Source organism: Corvus moneduloides, chromosome 28, assembly GCF_009650955.1.
Source record: "Corvus moneduloides isolate bCorMon1 chromosome 28, bCorMon1.pri, whole genome shotgun sequence".
In the NCBI taxonomy this organism is placed as follows: Eukaryota; Metazoa; Chordata; class Aves; order Passeriformes; family Corvidae; genus Corvus; species Corvus moneduloides.
Genome location: NC_045503.1, coordinates 2,733,473 through 2,757,994, shown reverse-complemented (window position 1 = coordinate 2,757,994; position 24,522 = coordinate 2,733,473). Strand labels below are relative to the sequence as shown.

At 46.8% G+C, this 24,522-nt stretch overlaps 1 protein-coding gene across 2 annotated transcripts; it reads right to left on the bottom strand.

Annotated features, from left to right (window-relative positions):
* Positions 1-295: 295 nt before the first annotated feature.
* Positions 296-23,044, bottom strand: MED26 (mediator complex subunit 26). Of its 2 annotated transcripts, none has more exons than XM_032092807.1 (3): positions 22,910-23,044; positions 5,835-5,909; positions 296-4,551 (listed from the first exon to the last, which is right to left on the bottom strand). In XM_032092807.1, exons 1-3 carry the CDS (start codon positions 22,982-22,984, stop codon positions 2,863-2,865), a joined length of 1,839 nt encoding a protein of 612 aa, XP_031948698.1. In that variant the 5' UTR covers positions 22,985-23,044; the 3' UTR covers positions 296-2,862. The 2 variants fall into 2 exon arrangements, with proteins under 2 accessions (XP_031948698.1, XP_031948699.1); XM_032092808.1 differs by lacking the exon at positions 22,910-23,044 and adding an exon at positions 16,079-17,979.
* Between the last annotated feature and the right edge of the window lie 1,478 nt (positions 23,045-24,522).

Sequence of the window (24,522 nt, the reverse complement as noted above, 5' to 3'; positions counted from 1 at the left end):
TAAAGGATGGGTGAGTACCTGGCAGGCAGGAGGGGTTCTAGAGCCCGGTTCATCCATGCACCCTGTCAAGAGACATTTCTACAGGATTAATTTGCCCATAAAAACCACGCACTGTAGGTAATGGCGACTCCCCAAAGATTTGCTGATGAGCCATTTCATGTCATCCATTGACAAGGTAGAAATGGCAGTGTTTTAACTTCAGGTTTTAGGATTAGAAGGAGAATTTTTGCGAGAGAGGTAGGAGAAAGCAGTAGCAGAGAAACTGAGTCATGCACAAATGAGAGTACACAGCAGGTACGCACATGGTAAACTTCATTTGAACTTGTTTACAAAATTGACAAAAAAATATCACCTTGTAAACTTATTCACATTTGTTGGAGCTCACAGAACTGGTTATACTGGCATGCTGAAATAAAGATTGTCAAGCCTCATCTCACCCTGGAGGACACACAAGTGAGTTGACCCCTTACAGCAGCAACAAACTCAGCAAGGAACAAGATTTAAAGCTTGCATTGGGAGGGAATTTCTCCAGCAGTTTTTGTACCACCAGGGAAAGGGCTGGGTCTGGTTCCTGATGCTCCCTCAAACAGATGAGCATCAGCACAGGCAATTTTTGGGTGTAATCTGAAAGCTGTGATGAGCTTCGGGCATCACCATACCCAGTGCAGTCAAGGGCCATCAATTGCATCAGAAATGGAAGCAGTGGAGAAAAAGATGGAATTTATCAAGTAGTACTTCGTCATTTCCTGAAATTTGGGAATATTCAAAGGCCTCCAAAGAGCACGGACCCTGTTCCTAAATGGGACCATTCAGGGAAGGAGGGAGGAAGGGCAGGGGGAGATAAGATGCACAGTACTTTTTTACATAAACAAAACTCAAGCATTTCCAAAATGACCAGCAGCTTAGCCCTCTACCATCAAATCTGAACTGCAAGACAGGAGCTTTCCCCAGCTCTAAACCACACTGCTCAACCTCAGCAACTGCAGAAGGACAGAATGGAAGTAAACTGAAAATATACTTGGATGCATTTTTTGGTAACCACTTCTTCTGGTTTCACTCTCAGACCTCAGATTTCAGAAATGGAAGCACACAGACATTGTATTTCTGAAATACCCACACATTTCAGTAACAGTCAGATCATAAATGAACAAGAATGACTTAAAAAGAAACCAAACTTCATCAGTTGTATTCCAGGGAATGAACCAACACAATGCAGACCTGGCCAGGAGCACCCTCCTCTGAAAACCAAGGAAGAGTGCCCTCAAAGACAGGACAACTCTTGCCAAGGCTCATCTCCAGCATACATGGGTTAACAGAGTTAATAAGCCCAGGAATATTTTTGGTATAGTGTCCCCTCCCCTGAACAGAAGCCCAGCACTGGGGACTGCATAAAACAACATAGTCCCAAATATTAAAGCAATTACAGTTAATAGAAATCCTTCACTTTCTACACCCCAGGCTGCTTTAGAAAGCACTGTAACAATTAGGAATAAAACATTACAAAGTTACCGAGACGAAAAGATGAAGTCTGGTCTCTTTAGGCTTTGAGGTACATTATCAGCAGTTGGGTTATCAGTCTCCAGAGTTAAAAACAAATCCAACCTGTGTGACTGAACACCACACCAAGGTACTTGGAAGACATCCCGTTATCCCTACCGGCAGTGTCCGTGGGATTCGGCTCCACCTCCCTGCTCCGACGGGTGCCCAGTGCCAGGGCTCCCTTAGCTGGGCTGAACTGAGCAGACTTGGGGGGGAAAAAACGAGTAGAGTATATATAAATAATTCACAAACTGGTTTGTGCAAATTTTTTTTATTTCCACATTTATATCACAACGTGTCCACTTAAAGGACCAAATAGCAAAGTTGCTCCCTTCTGCATCCCAGGAACACAGAAGTCTAGTTACTGTACATTCACTAAGGCTCTTTGTTTTTGCAAATTGCGTTTATGATGGATATCCATAAGGCAAACAATATCTAAAGGAATGGTAACAAGTATATTTCCAGCATACAAACAGGCTTCCTTTTTCCCTCTCACAGTACAGTTACAAACTTGTAGCACCCTCATTACATTTAGATTCTAGAAAAGGTGATTTTTCTTTTTTTTTTTTTTTTTGTCTTTTTGTTTTTTTTGTCTTTTTGTTTTTTACCTATAAGTTTGCAGGAAGGGAAAAGGAGGAAAAATATTTGGCTGGTGGTGGTGGGATCAAAAAATATCGTTAAACATCTAGTTTTTGCAGCATTTCTCAGAGACTGGATTTAAACTGAAACCAGACTAAAATACGTGGATGCCTATGGAATGTTGAGCTGAAGCTGGTGGCCCAGCCTGCAGTGCAACACCTGCTGTTTAAAACCCAATCTCCGTACCACATGACTCTTAAATAATGCAATCATGTTCAGAGATGTGATAGAAATAAAACTACAGTTTTTGCACATTGTCTCTCGAATATCTCACTGCCAAATAAAAACCCAAATCAAGTCAAATAAATAGATGCATATTTTGTTAAGGTAACTTCCACAATTTTTCTCTGTACCTGCCTGTAGTAAGATTCCGGCATTCAGAAAGTGCTGGAAATCCTCTTCACTTCTTGGGGACTAACACTTTTTAGAGCTGGCTCGCTATAGAGTTTTGAACTCAACTGATCAACCTTCGTATGCCTTCCTTTGCAATTGTTAGTAAACTGGTAGCAGCATTTCACAAAAGGAGAATTTAAAGGAATGAGCTGGAAAAGCCCAGCTCCCTCCCCCCCTCTGCTCGTGGGGCCTGTTTGTCCAGGACAGGAGGCTCTCTCCAGCTGGAAGTGGCATCGTGTCTGCCAGTTCTGCTAACTGCAGGTGTAAAAAGCGTGGTTAGCAGAACTGCTCTCAGTCTAGACAGACGTAAGGCAGGATGTTCAATCTCCCATCATCCCCGTGTGGATCTAAGGATATGCACTGTGTCCAATCATACCAGTTACCCTGTGTGTCATAACAACCGTTCACGCCTGGCCAGTTGTGGTCACGTATTCTGTCAAGGTCATCGCCCGTGACCTCTCTGGTGACCCCAGGCAAGTCTGTAGGTTTGCTGTTAGGAGCTAGAACGTGAGTCTTTCTAGCCTCTTTTCTAGTGCTTTCCTCCTGCTTTAAATACTCAGACATGAAGTAGTGAGCTCCTGGAGTCTGTACTCCTGATGAAGACAGCAAGCTACTCTGTCTGTTTAAATATGACTGAATGATTTCGTTTCTGGACAACTCTTTCCAGTTCGTTTGTTCAAAGGGGCTTTGCAGGTTGGGTTTTTGCTCCTGCTTTTCTGTTTCTGTCCTGTGCTGTTCAGTAAGTGCAGGGATTTCTACCTGCAAAGGATCTTTCGGTGTTAAAGGTTTTATCTGTCCTGTCATGGGATCAAAAGTGAGTTTTCTCTCTTTTAACCTCACAGGTTTCACACCCCCTTCTGTCACGTGCCCATCCAAGTTGACTGTATAGTCTCTGGGTCGGTACCTTTTCTTCTTTTTGCTATCGGACCCTGAAGCAGCATCGTCACTGTCCATTTTGGAAGTGTCCTGTGGGAAGCCCATGTGTGGTGGGAGCGATTCCCCAGGGTGACCTTTGCAGCCGGGAGCCGTGTGCTGCTGAAGTGTCCCTGCTGTGTGCCTGTGCTGGCCCTCGGCGGCTCCCTGCTGCTCCTGCCAGTGCTGTGCCGCCTCGGGGGCCGCCTGAGGAGGGAACTCCAGTCTCTTGGCTGGCATGGGAGGTGTGGATGGTTGCATCAGGGACGGTGGCGGCGATGGCACCTGTGCAGCATCTAAGAACTGAGACCTTTGAGATGGACTGGGCATCGAATCCTTTGGTGAGTATGTGGTGTGCTGCCGAGCAAAAGTATCATGCCTAACATTCCTGGGGCTAAAGGAGGAGCAGCGCGGGCTCTTGGGCTGGTGGGGGCCCGTGGCTTCTTCCGATTTATCATGCTGCTGAAGCACTGCAGTCTTTAGTAACGAGGAAGTGCTTGAAGGTTTTACAAGTCCTGGAGAACTGGTGTGAGGTTTTACAGCGTTTACTGGGATCTTACTGTGTTTATCATTTTCACTGAGATCTGTCCTGCTGCTTTCGGGCCCTGCATGTAGGTTTATGTCTACAGGACTAGGAAAATTTTCAGGACTACCTCCAATTCCATTGGTTGGAGGGGGTGAAGAGTTTTGTAATACTTCATGACTAGCTTTGGAGACCTTTGGGGGAGGAGGGCCCTGATGCCCATCCCTGTGATCACCTTTCCTTTTCCGATTTCCCAGTTTCTCTGTTTTTGGAGAATTTAGTTTCTGGATATCATTCCTGCTTTTCAGTTCGCTGATGGGCTTGGAGCCAGCCACAGCAGGAAGTTGTGTGTCTGGTTTGCAGTTGTGAGCACCTCCATTCGCTGATCCCGGTGGGTTGGGCAGCCCCCTTGGCACTGGCTCATTCTGGGTTACGGGTTCTATCAACTTCTGCCAATTCCGCAACAATTTCTTGGCACGTTTGGCAAGTTCCTCATTGGAGGTCTTCTTCCTCACCTCATTGATAAGCCTCCCGAGTCTTGTTTCCTACAAAGACAGACAAGGTGTTTTACAAACATGTATCATTCCAAGCAAAATTCTTAAGGAATATTTCTGCTTTGTAATGCTCACCCCTGAAAACACCTGGTTAAAAACACTAAAGATTTAAGTGTTGCATTAATCTTTTTGGAAAGGATTAGTCCAGTGCTCTGCCACGCAACGTGAAACCGACTGTAGGTTTCAAGTCTTTGTTCCCTGGTAAAAGCAGGAGAGCTGGGAAAAACATCAGAAAGGAATTCTTTAATGAGAAAGAACCTTAAGAATAAGGGTGCAGGTTCAGATTTGAGGGGAAATGAAGCACCCAAAGGTGTGTGTTTATCACAAGGGAAGTATAAAAGCTGCAGAAAGAGCCAAGAAAAGAATTCCAGGATCTTTGCCTGTTACAGTAAGTCGTTAACAATAAAAATCTCCATTTAACAAACCTGACTACCAGGTGTGAGTTATGTCCTACCTTTTTCCTCCACCTCTCTCCTTTCCCTTCACTCCCCAGCCTCGTGGAAACGTACGAAAAAGCCATTTAAACAAGCATTCCCAGGGTGTCCCAAGGTGGTTTCATGAGCGGAAGGAAGTGTCTGATTGTTCCCAAAGCACATTTGGAAACAAAGAACTGTTCCACAAGTCAGATTTCTTAAGAAAAGTACTTCAAAGGAGAACATAGACCAGACTGTGAGAGAAATATGCAACCTGTTGTGATAGATATGTTGAAATACAGGTGGAGTTGTAATTAAGCAACAGTTAAAAGCAAGAACATTGCTAATTTCAATACAAAGGGTGAAAAAGAAATATATAATTCAGCCATAAAACTGTTTCTGCAAGTGGTCAGTGAGAGTTCAGCTCTCCCTACACCAAATCCCACCACAAATATCAGACCTTGAAAGCTGCTAAACTGAATTTAAGATTAATTTTATAGACACATGGCAACTCTACTCCTATTTCAGATTTTAGGTGTGTGGTCACCAAACCTCTATAAAGGTGACCGGAACTGCAGAGTGATATTGCTGAATGCAACAGAATTAATCAGTGGCAAGTGATGATTAATGTAGTGCCCTGCACAAACAGGAACTGTGCTGCCCAGAATACTGATCTGGGCCCAGAAAGGATCCCTGTGTTCAGCGAGATGTTGGAAGCAGCATGAGAGGGACAAAATAATATCTTAATTGTGAATCCTTTGCAATCCATCTATTGTTTCCAGAAAAGCTGCGATGGAAATTAGAAAGGCAGGAAAAAGTCCTTTTATACACATAAAAAATCATGTTCAGAGGGTGACATACCTCAAGTGCCTCTTTGGTAATGGGATATTTCTCCAGGCTGGAGATCACTTCCAGCACTGCCACCATGTTATGGATCTGCAACAAGGAAGACAAAGTCACTTCATGTTTCAGGTACTGGTCTTAGTTAACAAATGTAATTTAAGACCTTCCACTTTATAATTGCTGGAAGCATTAATCACAAACTGCTATCAGACTGTCTGGCTTTAGGGAGCTGATCGTTCAAGGAATAGGGACAAGGACACTTTTACTGACCTAGTTGGAAACTGCAGGAGCTGTAACAAACACACTCTTATGTAAAACTCAAGGAAACAGTCGCAATAAAACCGCTGTGACTGAGTAACAAAGTTCTGAGACCCCTTTGCAAAGCATCAATTAATTGCCCACAGCCTAACAGGAAACAAGTGCCAAGTGGAACAGGAGCAGCAGCCGGTGCAATTGGAAAATCTGGAGTTTAATCCTTCAGGCCCCACTGCAGATTTACCCAGGCCACTGCTCTATGGCTTTATTCCACTGTAACTTCCTGTACTGCACACAGGAGCCTCAGCCTGCAGGTCCCTCCTCGGCCGGGGCTGTGCCCAGCAGGTGTCCCCAGACCATCAGCACCAGCCTCAGCTCCTCCAGCCACCCCATCACCCCTTGCTGAGGCCGTACAGGGGGAGGAGGAACTGCACAAATCCACATCCATTCAAGAAGTGAGGAGCAGGTTCTCTGATGGGCTGCACTGCACCCCCAGCACAGCTGCACATCCTGTACATCCTGGGCACACATGGGACTTTAATGGTTTTCATGAGAAACCACACACTGCACATTTTAGGGACTTGGTTTAGGGTTGGACTTGTTAATCTTGGAGAGCTTTTCCAACCCAAACGAGTTTATGATCCTACACAGAGATCTCTGTTTCCATTACCTGATGTTAAGAGCGCTGAAACCTGGAATTTCTAATTCACCTTTGGAGATAGATTTAAAAGATAAGCAAAGGAAAGCTTGAATCACAGTCTCATTTAGTGCTTAATTGCATTTATGACTCAACTGGACGTGAAGTGCATGTGAGAAAAATCTCTCAGCAAGAACCTCTGCAGGGATCCCACATCATCCTGAAACCTAATCAGGAGCATCATCATCACCAGGCAGCTCTGCCCTCCCAGCTACACACTCCCCTGCATGACCCCTCATCTTAAAAACACTGACTTTTGTAAGAATTGGCTTTTCCAAGTCAGTTTTACCCCTCCACTAAGATACAACAGGAGCACCAGGAGCTGAGGTCTCTCTCTTTCACAAAACCTTGGGCACAGACCATGCTTTGTCCATCCCTGCAGGACTGTTTAGTGCTGGAGACACCTCGGTGAAGCTGTCAGTGATGAAACACCTGTCCTGACTTTTTTATTTACTTTTATCAAACTTACATTTAAAGTCTATGCAGGCTTTGAATGATTCTAACTCCTATAGGCTGTAAAACCAACTCCAGGTCAAAGATGAATTAATTTGTCCTGGTTCTTTCTTCACTCTGCAGATATTTAAAGCCCTGCCATGAGGTCAGGCCTGGTAAAACTCTGCTTAACCTTTAGAGCAGCAAGAGCACCTATTCTGACATATTTTGGTTCTTATTTCATTTCAGTGCACTGACTTTCTTCCATGTTTTGACCTTTGCCCTGCCCTCAGTGCCCAGGAAGGACAGTTTAGCACCACAGTTTAAGCAGTACACAACACTGGGGTTGATTTTTTCAGTTTTTAGAACCAGAGCCCTTAGAATAGTTAAAGCTCAATTCTGGGAGTTTCCAGACAAATATTTTTAAACTTGCAAAACACGATACTCTCCTTCCCAACACATATTTTAGACTATGAATTACCAGGGTGAAAAAAGCTCTGTTGCACACACCAATAACTGGTACAATTATTTTTGCAGTTACTGGTAATCCCCAAATATTCGTTATCTAAATGACAAACTGATGGCAAAAAAAGGGTCATTAGCCTATCAGAAGGTCAAGATGGGGAAAGTGATATGTTCATGTGTACACACACCTAGAGAAAGATGAAACTGGTCAGGGAATTTCCACTCACAGCTTTGTCTTTGCTCAATACCCCCAAATACACACCAGTGGATGCCCCACATGCTGAATCACCTCTCAGGTCTACGCCAGGACTGACAGGCTGTGACTTCCCTCCCTCCTCTGGGGGACACGTGGTGCCAATTAAGGACAGTGAAAGTGGCCTTGCACCCTCAGCTCCTGCTGGAACACAAACCACCCACTTCGGATTCCTCACACATTTGTAACCAATTGAGAACGCGCTGTCACAGAGCAACTGCTGAGCGGAGCACGAACATCTCACACTCCAGACAACTGCAAGCAGCTCCTCTCATTTTCCTTTTTTTTTTTTTGACCTGTAGGGAAGCTTGATTCTTTGAAAATAAATACATAAAATGTTCAAGCACGTTCAACAACTTCTCCCCCCTTCCCCTTGTGTAGTTTTCTCAGAATGTTTCATCCAAAGTGCCATAAAGAGATGCTTAAAATAAAAATCACATTTGCCTATTTTAAAATAACACGGAGTATGAAATTCCTTGTGGCATAGTTAAACACAGTGATGGAAACAAGAGAACCTCCCAAAACACCTCAAGTATCACCTCTTCCATGAGAAGACACCATAGGGATAACAGCAGCACCCCAATCTTGCACACCAGTATCTTCACCTTAAACCAACTGTTACAATAAAATTCAAACATTGCCACATAACCAATGTGGCAGTAATGTTACAAAACACCACCCCACTTCGAGCAGCACCAGAAAAGGCAATCTATTAACATGAAGGGCTACTGAAGATGCTTATTGGGAACAGAACAGACAGGTGAAGTACCATGGAGCAGAGCAGGACAGGGAATTTGGCTCCCTCTGGACACTGGGCAGGGCTGTAATGCCCAGGTCAGTGTCTCAGGAATTTGCATTTTAGTTTCTATGTGCCTTTGCCTGCTCACACTGTAACCCCTTAGTACCCCCAAAAACAACAACTTCCAGGACCCACATTTAGGAGCTTGCAGCAAACAGCTCATAATAATTGATACATAATTGATACAGCATTCCAAATTCTCCCATGCTGCTCCCATGTTGAGAGGACTGACTGGCACACAGACTAATTCACTCGAAAGTTTACTGGAGAACATCTGCTTTGAGTCATCCACGATAATCCTTTCCAGCCAACCCTAATGACAGCCACAGAAAACAAATCTTATTTATTCCATGCAAGGCTCCTTAAGTCATCCAGCCATTCAGCCATACTCTGGAGCTTACTACTGCTATCCGAGATCTTTTCCGAGTTAAGCACCAAACGTTTTTACTCCAGCCTCAGACAAAAGCAGGGGTTTCTGAACTCTCAGGAAAAGACCAAGAAGCTTAATTTTCTTTCCTCAACTGCCATCTTAATCTTATTTCAGCCTTATTTTAAACCAGGACCAAGCCAGTGACTAATTTCAGGGTGCTACACAGCAGTTTAAAGGGCTTTTTGGGAAGGTTGAGGTACAGCTGTTCTCTCCCACCTCCACTTCCACCCCTGCCTTCCCAGGAAATCTGAAAGCAGCAGCAAGCTCTGCATCCATACAAGCTCTACCACCATTTCCAGGTGCTGGGATGCGTTTTCTGTTGGACCAGCACATTCCATGTGATGCTTTGATTCTCTTTCTTTGCTTACACACCAGCCCAGACCCCAAACACAACATGAGCACCCCCAGAACACCTTCCTGTCCTCCTCAGGACTGCCCAGACACACAGCACAACCTGCACTCCCTCACTGCAGCCTGAAAAACAAATGTTACATTAACTTTCTATTGCAGACACTCATATAAAGCAATGATTTTTTTTTTTTTTTAATATTTCACAAGGATGTTTCTAAAGATCTTTGCATGTATGACTAGACCGTGATAGATGACAAACCACACCAGAGTTACCTGGAGTAGAAGGAGCAGCTCTTTCTGTGTAACATGAAAAACTCAATGCACAATTCCAAAAAAACCTTGCAGTGAAACCACTCCTGCAGATTTCTGCTTTTCTGATAGAAAGGCTCTTCTCAATCACAAAGTTCAGGTAACAGTGCTAAAAGGCACCTTTTGATACAGTATCATCATCCTTCTGGGCCACATTAGTACCTTCACAAGTTTCTAAAGGATACTTAAACTTGGCCTGGAGTCCCCCACCACTGACACTCCTCTAAAACCAAAGTGTAACACCATCACCCTCCTGAAATCACAGCTTACAACAATCACAGCCTGACCCCACCGTGGGCATGGTGGAACAGAGCACACAGGTATCACAAAACGCTGGTTTGGAGAGAATTGATTTGCCATCATACTTAACTACTTCTTCAGAATATCTATAAATACTCAAATTTCAATGGTTTCACAGAAAGTACTTCTGTAACATTGTCCCACCTGTAGCACCAAAGCAGTCTGACAGAAGTAAGCAGAGAAGTGGAGACACCATGGGAGACTGAACAGGTCTTTTATCTTCCTACAGACAGATCCAGGTGTCTATTTCCAAGGCGGAGGTTTCTGGTGGCAGTCAATACCAGCAGCAGGGTCCAGACAGAAGTTCACAGGAGCATTTTTTGTCTTCCTCCTGCTCCTGGGACCAGCAGCACCTCGATGGGGAGTTACCAAACTGTCCTAGAGCACAGGGCTGTGTATCTCCTCAGGGAGTGCAGGATAATGTTCAAGAAGATGCCAGGTTCAAGGTCAATATTGCTGGAGAAGCCAGGGAGGCAGAGCTGATTCCCAAGAGGAGCAGTGCCTGCTCCAGGAGCGATGGCATCGCTGGTGTTCCTTCTCTTGGAGCTCTCAGTGTCACCTGGAGCCCAACACCAGCTCCTGCCCCAAATCGGGGTCCCCCCTCAGTGTCACATCGTGCCCCAACACTGCTTTTGTATAAAAGCTACTTTGCTGCACAGTAATCTAAAATATGGAATAAGAAGGAAGGAGAGAAAAGTTGCTATTCACAGGAGGCTTTATTTAACTGTGACAACAGAAATACAGCGGTGCAGAGTTTATTTAGCACTTTGTGTAGGAACTATGAGACACTAGACACTGACAATACACACCACCAACAGAAAATTGTAATGTCATTTTTTCAAAGGTACAGACTAAACACACCAAGTTAGAATTCAGGTTACAACCTGCTGGTATTTAGTTCAGTTCCCTTGCAGCTGATCTATTAACAGTTCCCCCTAGCCCCAATGTGACATGATGTTGTCTAAAGATAGGAAACACGAGATACTATTCAGAGACACAACATACCAAAAAGATGACCATGCACTACTTTGCTCACATTCTTGGAAATGTCTGAAAGTCAGTTTGCCAAACAAAGGTCCAATGTTAACGAGTACACAAAAGATATTCTTAAAGGTGGAGGCCAGTTTTCTAATAGTATTTAGTAAAGCAGATCTTTAAACATTAAGGAATCAATGATTTGGGTTAAAAGTCATTCACTGGGAGAATCTTCTATGACAGAGAAATTCACATGGAGTTCAGGCTTTGAAAACTTATCAGAAATTTGTGGTGCAAAACGAGGGATAGAAGAAATGTTCCTTGAGTACCAAGAACAGTCCAAAGAATGGCCAGGCACAGGAAGCATTATCTGCACCTCCAGACTTAAAACTCCCAGGTCTAATTTAAAGAGTCGAACCAATCTGCATGTATTTTATTTGTACTTAGGCTTTATTTAATGGCAAAGTAACATCATCCAGATACCTTCCTGTATACACTTTACAAAGCCAGGATCATCAAACAAGACTAAGGTCAGATTCCAATAAAATTCCGCAGTGCGAAGAAACCGGTGGACCTGAAATATTTCCCCCACTCCCTCCCGGCAGTGCCCACGCACATCCCTGAGCTGTGCAGGCACCACAGCAGCCAAGAGAATGAGAGGAGTTTGCCAGCACAAAACACAGTTTGCCCTGGCACTTACAAAGGGCCTCCAGACACAAATCCACAGCAGCTGGGAAGTGCCATGAACGCTCCAGCTCTTCTCTGCATGGGCCCATTCCCAGGGAGGCATCCAAGACCCCTGGCACAGCAGGAACAGACTCCAGGCTGGGGCAAGGCAGGGAAACCACCCAACAAAAGGAGTATCCACTGGAGGAGGCACTCAGAAGATACAAGAGGTAGTAAAACACAGACTATGAAGACAAGACACACTCCCAGTTCCCAGGCCAGTTCCCTGCACAACGCAAAAAGGTCTTTAAGGCAAACAGAAAACAGCAACAGTGAAACACTTTTCTCCATTTATATTTATTAGCCAATAACTGGAAGACATTTTTGTTACTACAGAGAGAAATACCTGTCTGTCAACTTCTACAGTTACTGAACATTTTGTATAACACCATAAGAATCGTGCCTGTAAGCACCAACCCTGAGCTGTAGACATACAGAGAAGATTCACTGCAACATGGCCCCCTCCACTTCTTTTTCCACACCCCACAACAAACCCACCCCACCAGACTGTGACCCTGAACAAATAAAAATTCATTAGCCTGATTTTAAAAAGCCCAGCAGCTGAAGAGGCTACATGAAATACCATTCAATTGGAAAGACATGTGGCACAAATTCCTGCTGAAGGAATGGAGCAAGAACCACGGAGCACAACCCCAGGCAGCCACTGCCACTCTCGGTGGCATTTACCACAGCACACTGCAAGCAAGATAATTTAGTGGTGTTCTCCACTCAATCCCAAGATGTAAGGAATGGTAGAGGAATCAAATTCAGCTGGAATTACATCTTTGTCTCAAGGTGTAACAGTGCAAAAAGAACACACACAAAGAGGAGGTCAGAGGACAGCAGCGATAAGAGGTTTTGAAAACATGGTTAATAACAAAAAGTTGAAGCTTTCATTTAACACAGTATTGAAAAAATACAGAAGAGACACATGAAGCTTGAAATAAGCCTTCCAATGCATTATTAGTCGTAATAAAGAAAATGTTAATCAACTGTTTTCAAGCTCACTGGCCTGATTTGCAACAAGACAAATACTGATTGCATATAGAAATAACTAGCGAGCTACCAGTGCACTCAAATAATCTCTCCATAGTCTCCAGAGCCACTACAGAGGTTTAAGAACAGATCAGATAAGTCCAGAAGGAGCTGTTTTATGAAGGTGATGGACCACTGAATTACAAGGAGCACAAACACATTAAAACACCCATCTCCACCTACTCCAAACTAGACTCAGAGCAGCAATTCAGAATTGTCCTCTCAAAAAGATCCATACAGGTAACTCTTGTAACAGCTTGTATTGTAAAGGACCTAAAAATTCAACACTTCCAACCTCATTGCCCTAGCGCAGTGCTCCATGTGAATGTGATCCCAAAAAACCCAAAAGAAATGCCCAAAGTTCCTCTCCCCACTCAGGCTCTGAGGTGCTCCCTGTCACTATTTTCAGCCACCTCACAACCCCTCAATCACTGCACTGGTGCTAAGCACACCCCAACCATGATACAGTTTCCTTGTCTACAGGATAATCATTTCTCCTCCTCTTCCCTCCGTACAGAAACTTCAACCAGATGAATCCTGGTAGTTAATATTTATTATAAGCCATGAACTGAAGTCCAAAATTATTGCTTCAAAATTTAGAGAGCCATAAAATGAGGTTGCTGTGCAAGCAAAGTCACGGGGACAACTGGTCCTACTTCAATGAGACAAATGCAGTTGGATGATTATTCAGGCAGAATAACACAGAATACACAGAAAATCCAGCCTTAAAATGTGCCCCTGCTGATTCATCATGATCTTGGTGCTTTCTGCTGTAAGGAACTCACCTGGACTCACTGGTGGTACCTCCCTGGGTTAGGGTAAGAGCACAGTAAGGTACCATGGGACCCCTAAAGGCATCACTTGGACAGAATAATTCTGTGACCACCTGCTTCATCTTCATCCACTCCACAGAACTGGTGAACATTTAAAACCATGCAACGTGCATTTAAGGACTTGATGAGAAGGGGTCCAGAGCTTTGTGAAGTTCTTAAATATTATTTTATCCATCCCATAGAGTGTCTACGCAGAGCTGTTAACACAGAGCAGTTTATATCTGAGTGCAATTCAGAAAGGCCCTACTAATGTCCCCATAATACAGATTTTTCACTCTTTTCTTAAAAAATAAAAACATTTATCACCATATCAGTGTACTTTAAATGCAACAGGCCAGCTTTTCCTTAAATTTCTAGGGAAGCTTCTCAGCTGATTCCTTAAATGAGGAGGCTGAGGTAGGAGCCTGGTGAATACAATGTTGAATTCTTTGTGGAATGTATTAATTAATCACACTGAAGTGCAATATGCTCATGAGAATTTAAGCATGGTATGTTTGCTCACAAAACCTGAGAAAAATGGTGTTACAAACTGGGAAAGTTTGTGGAGAGAAGTCACTGTATCCTTTCAACAACTGTTACCAATAGTGAATTCTTGTCAGCACATACCATAAACAAGTTTTATGGATATGGAAAAAAAATTGAAAACAATTTACCCATCTTCTAGAATTACTGCTCTCCAAATTCTAGATTAAATACTGCTCCTAGTCACCCATTTCCAAATACCTCCATTCTCTGAAGGCTGTGTCACCTCAGGACAATGTCACCTGTCAGGAAAGCAAAGCCCGGCAATAATCCCTGGAGAATGCTTGGCCATTCCAGCCAGTGGAACAATCCTTAGCATCTCCCTGGAAACAAAATGCCTTCTCTACCTTTGGCTGGGAAAAAAAGTCCTCCCTGGAGGAAGGTGAGCATGGAGCCTTCTCAGCTCAGGGTTTGTAAGAGCAGCTCCACTCCAGAACCAACTGCTCAGCGTGGTCACGGCAGAACAAAGGAACACAGTACCCATCTGCACTTTTTTTCTATTTAAACACAGAACATGGCATAGTGGAATCCCAGACTGGTTTGGGTTGGAAAGGACCTTAAAGCCCACCTCATTCCACACCCTGCCATGGGCAGGGACACCTTCCACTATCCCAGGCTGCTCCAACATAGCCTTGAATGCTTCCAGTGATGGGGCAGAACATTCATGAAGCTCCAACCTGGCCTGGTTATTTCTAACCTAGTGCCAAAAAACCTCACAACTTCCACTTAAGAAAGTCCCAGTGAGGCTTAAGCCCCTTGGCAGCCTGTCTTGAAAAGTCCAGTGAAGAGAATACAAAGTCAAAACTCAAAAGCTCGTATTTTGACAGACAAACTCTTCCTCACAAGACAATGGACACTTGAGTTTTCCAGGATGCAGCCAGGCTCCTAAGCAGTGTGCTCAGCCCATGAGATGCAGGCACTCACCTCCACAAATAAATCTGAAACATCACCTCTTGCATTGTCTCCTCCATCTCACTGTGCTCAATTCTGTTCAAAAATCAACTGTAGTTTCTCCAAGAATTAACTACAATATTGAATTGTTATTTTTTTCCTGGAACTTTCAGGATGATAAGTTATATACAGACATTAAAACTCTCTGTCCTCTCCTGCTGCAGTTAATTTACAGAGCACGAGGAGTGTTGTGTACTGACCTGCTCAGAAAATCCTGCTCAAGTGATGGCTTGAGTTACAGACACTTGTAGATGTGCTGGAAGTTTGTTCACCAAAGACAATTTATGACTGTGCATCACTGCCCTGAGAAAACACCGTGTTCCTCTACCTTCCACAGTTCTACGCTCCTTAAAAAAATCAAACCCTCCAGACCTGTATTATGACTGTGATACTGTGCAAGCTGATCCTTCATGGAAACTATGTGAGAAAGCAGCTCCACAGAAGTGCTAGCTGTCACTCTGAGACAAGACTTCCACCTTTGCACAGTCGTCTTCACAGCACAAAGTTTGAAAACACGCTCAGCTGAGCATGTCGCTGAATCCCTTCAACGCAGGATCCCTCCTCCCCAGCTGCTGGGTTAGAAACCACGCTGTTCACTAAAACAGAACTAATTATGTTTTACTTCCAGTGACTCCTCAGCAGAAATTGCTACCACTGACTGTTTGGACATGCTGAAAATTGTACACTTTGATATTAACAATCACACTCAGGCACGCACTGCTGCCCCATGAAAGCCGTGCCCCTGAAAACACCAATTCGCTGCCGAGTTTTAGCAGATTGCACCTCAAATTAAAGCAATTTGCTGGCACTTAAATATTATTCCAAACACCAAAAGCATGAATTACCCACAGAAAGAGTAATTTAGCTGTTAGAACACTGAATAAACAAACCTATATTTACATTAAACTGAATGTGAGGTACTTACTTACCTTTACCTTAAATTATTTCTTTAAAGACCAAGTGTAAAAATGGGGCCACATCCTACCACATTACACAGACCGAAGAAAGTATATCTGGAGTTATCACCAAGCACGTAACAGGCGAGAAGAGATAGCAGCAAAGTGTTATCAGCCAAAACAGACACGTTTTTTATGTAAAAAAACTACACTGACATTAATTTTAACTCCAAGCCTAAAGTACTGGAGTAACTATGCCTTAAAAGCAGTGCTTCCTGACTAACATCAAACTTCTGCAGCAGGCAGAATCGATTCCTCCTTCCCCTCTCCTGAAACTTTTGTGGTTCTTGAAAAAAAAAGAAACTCTAATTGTCGCCTGCAGCAGCTCCTTGAAGAAACTGGGAAAGGATCTCACAGGGAGAAAAAGCTTCAGCTGCAGTGGAGCTACTTTGATCGGGAGCCAAAGGTGCCAGAATGACAGAGCTGTTGTGTCATGTGGCCACAACAAAACCCTGAAGAGAGGCAACCACGCAGATCTCACCACCCCTAAACTGGGCTCACCCTCAACTTACCAGACAAAACCCCCCCAAAATGACAAATTGGAATTTCCAGCCCAGGCCCAGACTTCTGAAATACACCCTAAGCTAAAAGTCTTCCTAAGGCATAGGTTGGGTCCCTCTCCATGTGGGAGTTTTTGACAGTGTTTTCCCTCCTGCCTGTGCTGGTGTCAGGCTGCAGTGCCTGGGATCCTATGCCTACCCCATCCCAGCTCCAGCCCTGCCAGATGCCATGCTCAGCTCCCTGCTCTCTTGGCTTTAAGGTGTGCCAAGGTGCACTCAAATGGCCTCACACACGATCCAGGAACATCCCCAGTTGGAGCAACTCAGGAAGCACCAGCCACAGATCCTCCGCTGCCTTGGAAGTTAGCTCCAGCACATCTCTCCTGGAAGGACCCACACTTTGCACAGCAGCTGTCTGTTCCAAGCTGTGGCTCATGGTGACTGCCAGAGGTTATTCCCCATATTAATACTACCTACAAAAAGTTGGTTCTTCCATTGAGGAGCTGTTCCATGGCTACACCAATAAAAAAGTGTTAATGAGTTATTTCCCTGCAGCCTCTGAGCATTCAGAGTGTTTGTTTCCCACCAAGGGCCCAAGTACAGCATGTGCAGACAGGTGCTTGCTGCAAAGTCATTATTATTTGGATTTAAAAAGCTCTTTAATGATCCCCTATAATGACCCATTCTGACAGTGTGAGGGGGGTCAAGCTACTCTACAACAGCCCGAGCTGCCACCAACCCCCCCGTCACCTCTCCTTCCCACATGCTCCCCCAACTCCATGCCAGAACTGCCACCTCTCTCAGCCCAGGAGGGGCTGGGGCAGGGAAAGAGGTCCCTGAGGAGCCCCTGTTCAGGTAGGGTTTGGCCAGGTGAGTTCCTTGGCTGGGTCAGCACAACGGAGAGAACAAGAACGACTGGAGGTGGGGACATGGACGGGTATCCCAGCAGCTCTCCCAGCTCCACTGGCAGCTTCAGCTGGTGTAAGCACAGGGGTTCAAGCCAAATCAATCCAATTTTTGATCATTTGGAGCATTAGCCACACAGCCTTTAGTGGAAGGTGGTGGTTTGCTCGAGTTGCAGAGCTCACTCATGAGTTACAACTCAGGAACATCCTCTGGGCTAGCTGTAAAGATGTTTCCCAGCAGTTATTCCAGGACACATTCAGAGCCTCTGTTTTGGTGCATCCACACAAACACAGGATAATTCCAGACATCTGTGAACCACACACAAGTGACAGCGACAAAAAAGGCTCTGCAAGTGAAACTTGACCATAAGGCAGCCACTGTCACCTCAAAAAACCCAGACAGGCGTGGCTAACTTTTCCAGGTAACAACACACCTCCCTGCCAGGTCCCAAGGCAGCAGGGAAGCACCAGGAAGCAGCAGCATTCCACTCCTCATAGAATCACAGACTGGGCTGGGTTGGAAGGGCCCTTAAAGCCCATCCCATTCCACTCCCCTGACATGGGCAGGGACACGTTCCACTGTCCCAGGCTGCTCCAAGCCCTGTCCAACCTGCCCTTGGACACTGCCAGGGATCCAGGGGCAGCCACAGCTGCTCTGGGCACCCTGTGCCAGGGCCTGCCCACCCTCACAGGAAGTTGATCTTTTCTGCTTCGGCACTCATTTAAACACTTTAAGACCCAATTCTGCTGTCAGAACTATTTGTGATGCGCCAGAAGTTTTACCAAATAATTGAGCTACATCAAAAGCTACCTGGGAAAAGATAAATATATTGCCTTTTTCTTCTTTAAACCCTGATCAATTCCTCGGTTCAGTTCACCACATGGTCCTGCACACATAAAATGGGTGTGTGTAGCAGGAATAAGAAGTGGGTGTTATTTAAATTGTCACTGCTGCCGAAACAAACACTCAAATTAGAGCTTCAGAGCAAATGACTACTGCCATCATCACTGGGGAGTTTCAAGGAATTAACAGTGGAAAAGCAGTTTGGCATTCCCCTTGCTTTGACCCCGCAATTCAAACTCTCTGATATTTCTGTTTATGCAGATTTTGTCTTAGCAGCCTCAAAGTTCAGAATGGTCTCACTGCTGCAAGGGGCACTGTACAGATGAAAAGTTTTAAGCCTCCAGCCCCTCAAACCCTCTCAAGAAATGACAGCCTGCACGACCAGCAAGCCAAATAAGCTTTTTCAGAAAGAAGTGGACAAACAAAATTCAAAGCAAGGCCAGAAACCCAACTGCACCATCACCCTCACACAGGTTTCAAGTGAATCCAAGTGTTTGTAATAAAGAGCACTAAGAAACACAGTCCTCATTTCAAGTTATTATGAAGAACCTGAACACAAAGGGACTCTACATCAGGCCCAAATCCTTATTTGGAACTCAAGACTGACATGATAACAACACTCCAGACCTTGCACATTAGGAAATGCTCCCCAAGCCCCTGCACATTTTGTCACACACCTGGAACAACCTGCTGCCTTCACACAGAAAATGTGAGACTGCTCAAAACAAGATGAGCTGCAAGTGAGGAAAGGGCCCAAGAGGGCAAGAGGTACAACAGGTTCTCTGCACCTCCCTCAAAACTGCTAAGCTCATTAAGTCCTCACAGAAGAGGATAAAGCTCAAGCAAGAGCCATTCCTAGTCTACTTTCGCCCACACATAACACTTCCTGCATCCAAAGAAACCACTGAGACCCTCAGGAAGTGAACCACCGGCTTCCCCTGCTTTCTATATTTATATCATTACAGCAGTGTCCTGCACCTTCTTAAAACACTACTGGAAAGCACCTTTACCCCTAATGAGGGAGGTTTTGTCTCTGGTACCTTGGTAAAACAACCAACAGAGAAAACAGCCATGGAAGCATCTTTAACCATGCAACTTGTGCCAGCTGGGAGATCAGCCCATGCCAATGCACCACCCAACATATTCCAACACAGACCAATTAATTATTAATCATTCAGAGCATGGATCACTCCTGAATGTCTGTGCAGCAAGTCCAGCTGAGATACTGCATGAACCACAGCCAGAGTTACAGCCAAGCCCAACCTCACAGAGAGCACATAATACAGGCTGTTACTCAAACCAAAGCTGGGTTTGTGTCACAGAGGGGTACTAATGGCAAATAATGAAGTTATTATCTAATATATTAAAACAGGAACAGATTGCTACATATTCAGCATGAGGAACCATTTAATTGCGAGCACAATTCTAGCAGCTGGTTGGAAACGACAGGCTTGTCCACAGAGCAAAAACCAACAGGTCTCATTACTCCTGATATCAGGGGATAAACTCCCCCAGGAGCACAGAGCATGAGTTACCAGGGCAAAGGTGTTCTGCTGGGTGGAAGGGGTGGCTTCTCAGCACACAGAGTCCGAAGGCAGAAGCCTTGTTCCCACCAGAACCAAGGAATATCTCCCCTGTCAGATCTCACAGAACAGAACTCCTGCTCTCCTCCACCTCCTGCTATGTTCTCACAGAAGCTTTGGAAGGAAAGTGATGCTGGTACTCAGTGCTTAGGTCATGGAGCAGAAGTGGTTTGCCCATATGTTTCCTTGAGGAGAGAAGGCTGAATAAATGAAGACACAATACCAGGCATCCCGGGTGGCTTCTAGGATGATGTAAGTTCTTTTAAAAATAGCTTATTTCTTATAGGTCCCCTTTGAAATAGTTCAGAATTTACACGGGTAACCTCTAAGTGTGGGAAACTAAGTTATAAATATATTCTGCAGCAATTACTAGAGGAGGTTCAAGTGCTAAACATGTGTGTAAATTCAATATTGCTCCCGAGTCAGCAGGGCTTTACGGAGCAGCTGGAGATGAACAATCAGCACAGGAGATGATTTCCTGAGGCCAGCAGGTTCTGCAAGCTTAGGGGAATGATTATTTTGACCAGTTCAACCCAACAGAGGTAGAGACACTTACATCCTATTTTTTTTTAATCTAAGGCATGACCTGCGAGTTGACCAAGATCCAACTAACCACTCAGGAATGAATATCCACAATGGCAGCTCATGTTAGGGGATGTGTTAGGGAATTTAAGTGAAGCTTAAATTTACAAACCCTACAGTAAGGCACCATAAAGAACCAACCATCTCCTCCTCTTCAGCCCCACAGAACTGGACTGGTTTTGCCCACCTGGCACTACTGATGCAGCTTTCACCCTCTGCAGAAACACACATACACACGCCAAATGTACTGAAAAGCTTGAATGAAATCCAGGCCTCAAAGCTTGACTTTCTTGGTAAATGAGGAAGTCAGTGACAACAATGAATACTGTAGGTTTGAACACAACTAATTCTGTCAGGAGAAGATTCTAAGAGCCAGCAGAAAGTAGCTGGAGTTTTCCACGAGTCCCTGCAGGCACAGCACCTCATGGCTGCACTGACTCTCCCAGCAGGAGAACAGCAGAACAGCTTCTTGTACTTTCACGCTGGTGCCCAAGTGTGATTAAACTCAGAATCTGCTTTTTAAGTGTGTCCAAAATTAAAGTTTTTCTTCCCTCTGTGCCAGTGACATGCCAGGTAGTGAACAATCAACAACACCACGTATTCCATGTGCTTTGGAGCCAAGAGTCTGAGCTCTCAGCCTGCACAATGAACCTCAGCTGCACCACCTCTGCTCTCCTTCAAGAAAAGGTTAAAGTAGAAAACAGACCCTGCCTACAGGCACTTCGGAACAATGGGCTGATTTTTCTGCCACCAATTATTGCCCTGGATAAGTATCAAGTATGTAGAAATATAATTTAACATACATCACTCCTAAACTTAAGGAGCTACTGACCTGTTGGGAGCTCTGGCCTCCCCTTGCCTTGTTATTTTGGGTCCTCTCACAACAGCATCATCAGTGTAACATCAGTGTGTGGAGAAAGGGTAAAGTATCCGTCACAAAATCGACTTCCTGGCTGCATAGCTCTGCACAGCCACAGTGTCTGACAAAGTAACACTAGAATTAGGGTAACCACCGCAGCTGACAGTTCTGAAGTCAAAAAACACCACAGATCTGCTAGAATTTTATTAAAGTAGGTTGGCACTCAGTCTCACGTAGAGTGAAAAATCTGCAGCCACGGAAAGAGAGTTCAGAGCAAACAGGATTCATGAAGTGCACTAACTGACATTTCAGCAAGATCCACGCTGAAGTACTGCAAACTCAGACAACGCCGACATTTAACAGCCCACAATTACCACCACGATTTGTTACTGTTACTCCAATGTGTAACACTGCAGCTCACGATAAATGCCCAGCCCAGGAGGTTCTACAGAACCTACAATGTCAGGGTGATTTTTCTTCAGTCCCCTTGTCACACGCAGGCCACTCCGGGGGGGTTCCAAACGACAATAACTTTATTAACTCCTTTAGGACTTTGATACAGGTCTATCACAAAAAGCATTTGTTCAGACAAGAGCAGGGATGACTTTAATAGAACCAAAGCACCATTTCGCACACCCCAGCCCCTGAAATAACACGTACACATTCAGCCTGATGCACCAGAGGCTGCCCCCACAAACTGCAGACGGCCAAGACAGACCCACCTTTGCATCCTGCAGTGGTGACTGTTGATCTAAGACTCAAAAATTGGACAGATTGAGGGCCCTGCAGTCCTCTCACAGAAATAAACACCAAAGCGGAGAACTGCTTGGATGAGCCAAAAAACCCTTTAAAGGAGCAAATGATCCTTTGGATAACCGCCACTTAAGGCCACTTACAGGTAAAATACACGCTGACTTCTGTGCTTACACCACATCCCAGAAGGAGCAGATAAGCTCATTACGGCGCTGCAGGAAGGGATAGAAGCGAAGACCGAGGCTGCTCTGTGCTGGAGCAGCTCCAGAGCCCCGCAGCCCGGGGTGCCCCCGGCCGCGGCCGGTGCGGCCGCAGGGCCCGAGGAACAGGTGGGCGCCCCGGAAGGTCCCGGCGAGCGGCGGCGGGGCCGGCCCAGAGCCCCCTGCAGGCCGCACCCGAGCCGCGGCCTGGCGTGGGGAGGCGGCCGGGCCGCCCGCCGCATGGCCGGGCAGTACCGGCCGGGCCCGAGGCGCCGAGCGGCGGCGGGGTGGGGGCGGCCGCGGCCCTGGGCGGGCGGGGAGCGGCCTCCGGAGCCCCTGGCGGGGCGGCCCTGCGGTCCCGGCCCGGGGGGCGCGGGCGGGAGGCGCCGCCGGCTGTGGGACCCCGGGCGGGCGGCGCACCGGGAGCTCCGAGCTCCCGTCCGCAGCGGAGGCTCCCGTGCCCCAGGGGCGGCCCCGGCGGGAGCCCCGGACGCCCCGGGAGGGAGAAAGGCGTCGCGGCGGGAGCGCCGGGCGGGGGTCGGCCCGGAGCGGCGGGGGCCCGCGGGGCCCGTACTCACGTTGCTCTGCGGGTCGATGGCCTGCAGCAGCCGGTCCCTGATCTGCTGCGGGGACGGGGCCGGAGCCGCTGTCATTGCCTGGGCGAAGCGGGGCGGCTGCGGCCGGGGCGGGCGGGCGGCGGGGCCGGGCCGGGCCGGGGCGGCGGCGGCGGCGGCTCCTCACTCGCCGGCGGCGGCAGCCTCGGGGAGCCGGAGGAGCATGTTCGCTCCCCGCGGGGCGGGGGCGGCGCGGGGGGCCGGGGGGAGCGGGCGGGCCCAGCGCTCCGCTCCGCTCCGCTCGGGCCGAACGCGGGGCGCGCTGGGGGCAGGGCCGGCGCCGCGCGCGGCTCCCTGGGACGCGCCCGACGCCGTGACGTGCGCGCGCCGCGCCCCGGCCCCCGCCCGCACGCACCGCCGGGGGCGCGCACCGCGCGTGCGCGGGGGAGGGCGGGCGGCGGCGGGAACGCGCGTGCGCGGTGGGGGAGCGGGGCGGGGCTGGAAGGGGGGGGGTTCGCCGTGAGGGGGAAAAGGGGGACGCGGGGAGAGGAGAGAACGGGGGGAGCAGGAAAGAGCGGGAGAAGGTGGCTGAGAGGGGGCACAGGGGGAAACCGGGGCGGTGCTGGCGGAGAAGGGGCAGAGGAGGAGCTGGAGCCGGGCAGCGCCCCCGGAGCCGCCCCGCCCCTGTGGGGACCCCCCGGCGACCCCCGCCCGGCCCCGGCAGGCCCGAGCGCCGTGCGGAGAGCAGCGATGAAGGGGAATGAACCCCCTGCGGGCGCCACTCGGACCGTGGGGTGTGAGGGGTGTTCTGGTCCCCTCAGCAAAGCATCAGCGTGGCACTTAAGCTCCTGACAGCATTTAAGAGCGGCTCAAACTTGACTCCCGACTTCGTTATTTGAAAGCAGCTGCTTAGAAGCTGAATCACAGCTTTTGCACAACTCGAGTCTCGTGGGGACAGCAGGCTCTGGAGCCGCACGCTCTGTGGAGGGTGATAAAACTGCTTGAATTCCTTTACCAGTGGAGCTCCCCCCTCCTCTGTTCCCTGTGTTCAGAAAGCACTGTCAGCTCTGCACAGGGTCATCATTTTTCCGAGGAAGAATAAAACCCCCAAAGTCCAAAGCTCGGGGCTGAGCCCAGGGGCCTCAGAGTCAGAGTGATGCCACGTCCACCCTTCCCTTCACGCTTGGTTTAATGAAGATTAGGGACTAAATGTTTTACAAGAATTATATTAGTTTAATCCCTGTGTTGTGTTTGGATGTCCTGAGAAGGGAGCACACCATATATATATTTTTTTTTTTCTCATTCTAAAGAATAAGAGTCAAAATATACCGAAATTAAGGACAAGGAATATGTTTAAATTTAGCCAAAGGTTGTATGTATTTCTGGACAGGTTAAACCACATTTGAAGGAGCCTTGTCTGTACATTTTTCCAGGTTCATTACAGCCAGGCATCCTCCCTCAAATGACCCTTCCTCTGTCATGTTTCATTTATGTGAAAACTTCAGTTCAACCAAGAGGGTGACTCAAATAAAAATGCCCAACACTTGCATCTCACTACCAGATAAAATTCAAAATACTCCCTAAAACCTGTGCCTCTGAATCATTGAATTCAGGCCTCTTTCTCCTGAACAGCCAAA

What these genes read in the sequence shown, in the direction of transcription:
- MED26 (XM_032092807.1), bottom strand. Translation starts at nt 22,984, where the DNA reads ATGACAGCGGCTCCGGCCCCGTCCCCGCAGCAGATCAGGGACCGGCTG. An exon ending in CCATCGACCCGCAGAGCAAC is followed by an intron (nt 5,910 to 22,909) that starts GTGAGTACGGGC and finishes TCCTTGTTGCAG; the next exon opens with ATCCATAACATGGTGGCAGT. An exon ending in TTACCAAAGAGGCACTTGAG is followed by an intron (nt 4,552 to 5,834) that starts GTATGTCACCCT and finishes CTGTCTTTGTAG; the next exon opens with GAAACAAGACTCGGGAGGCT.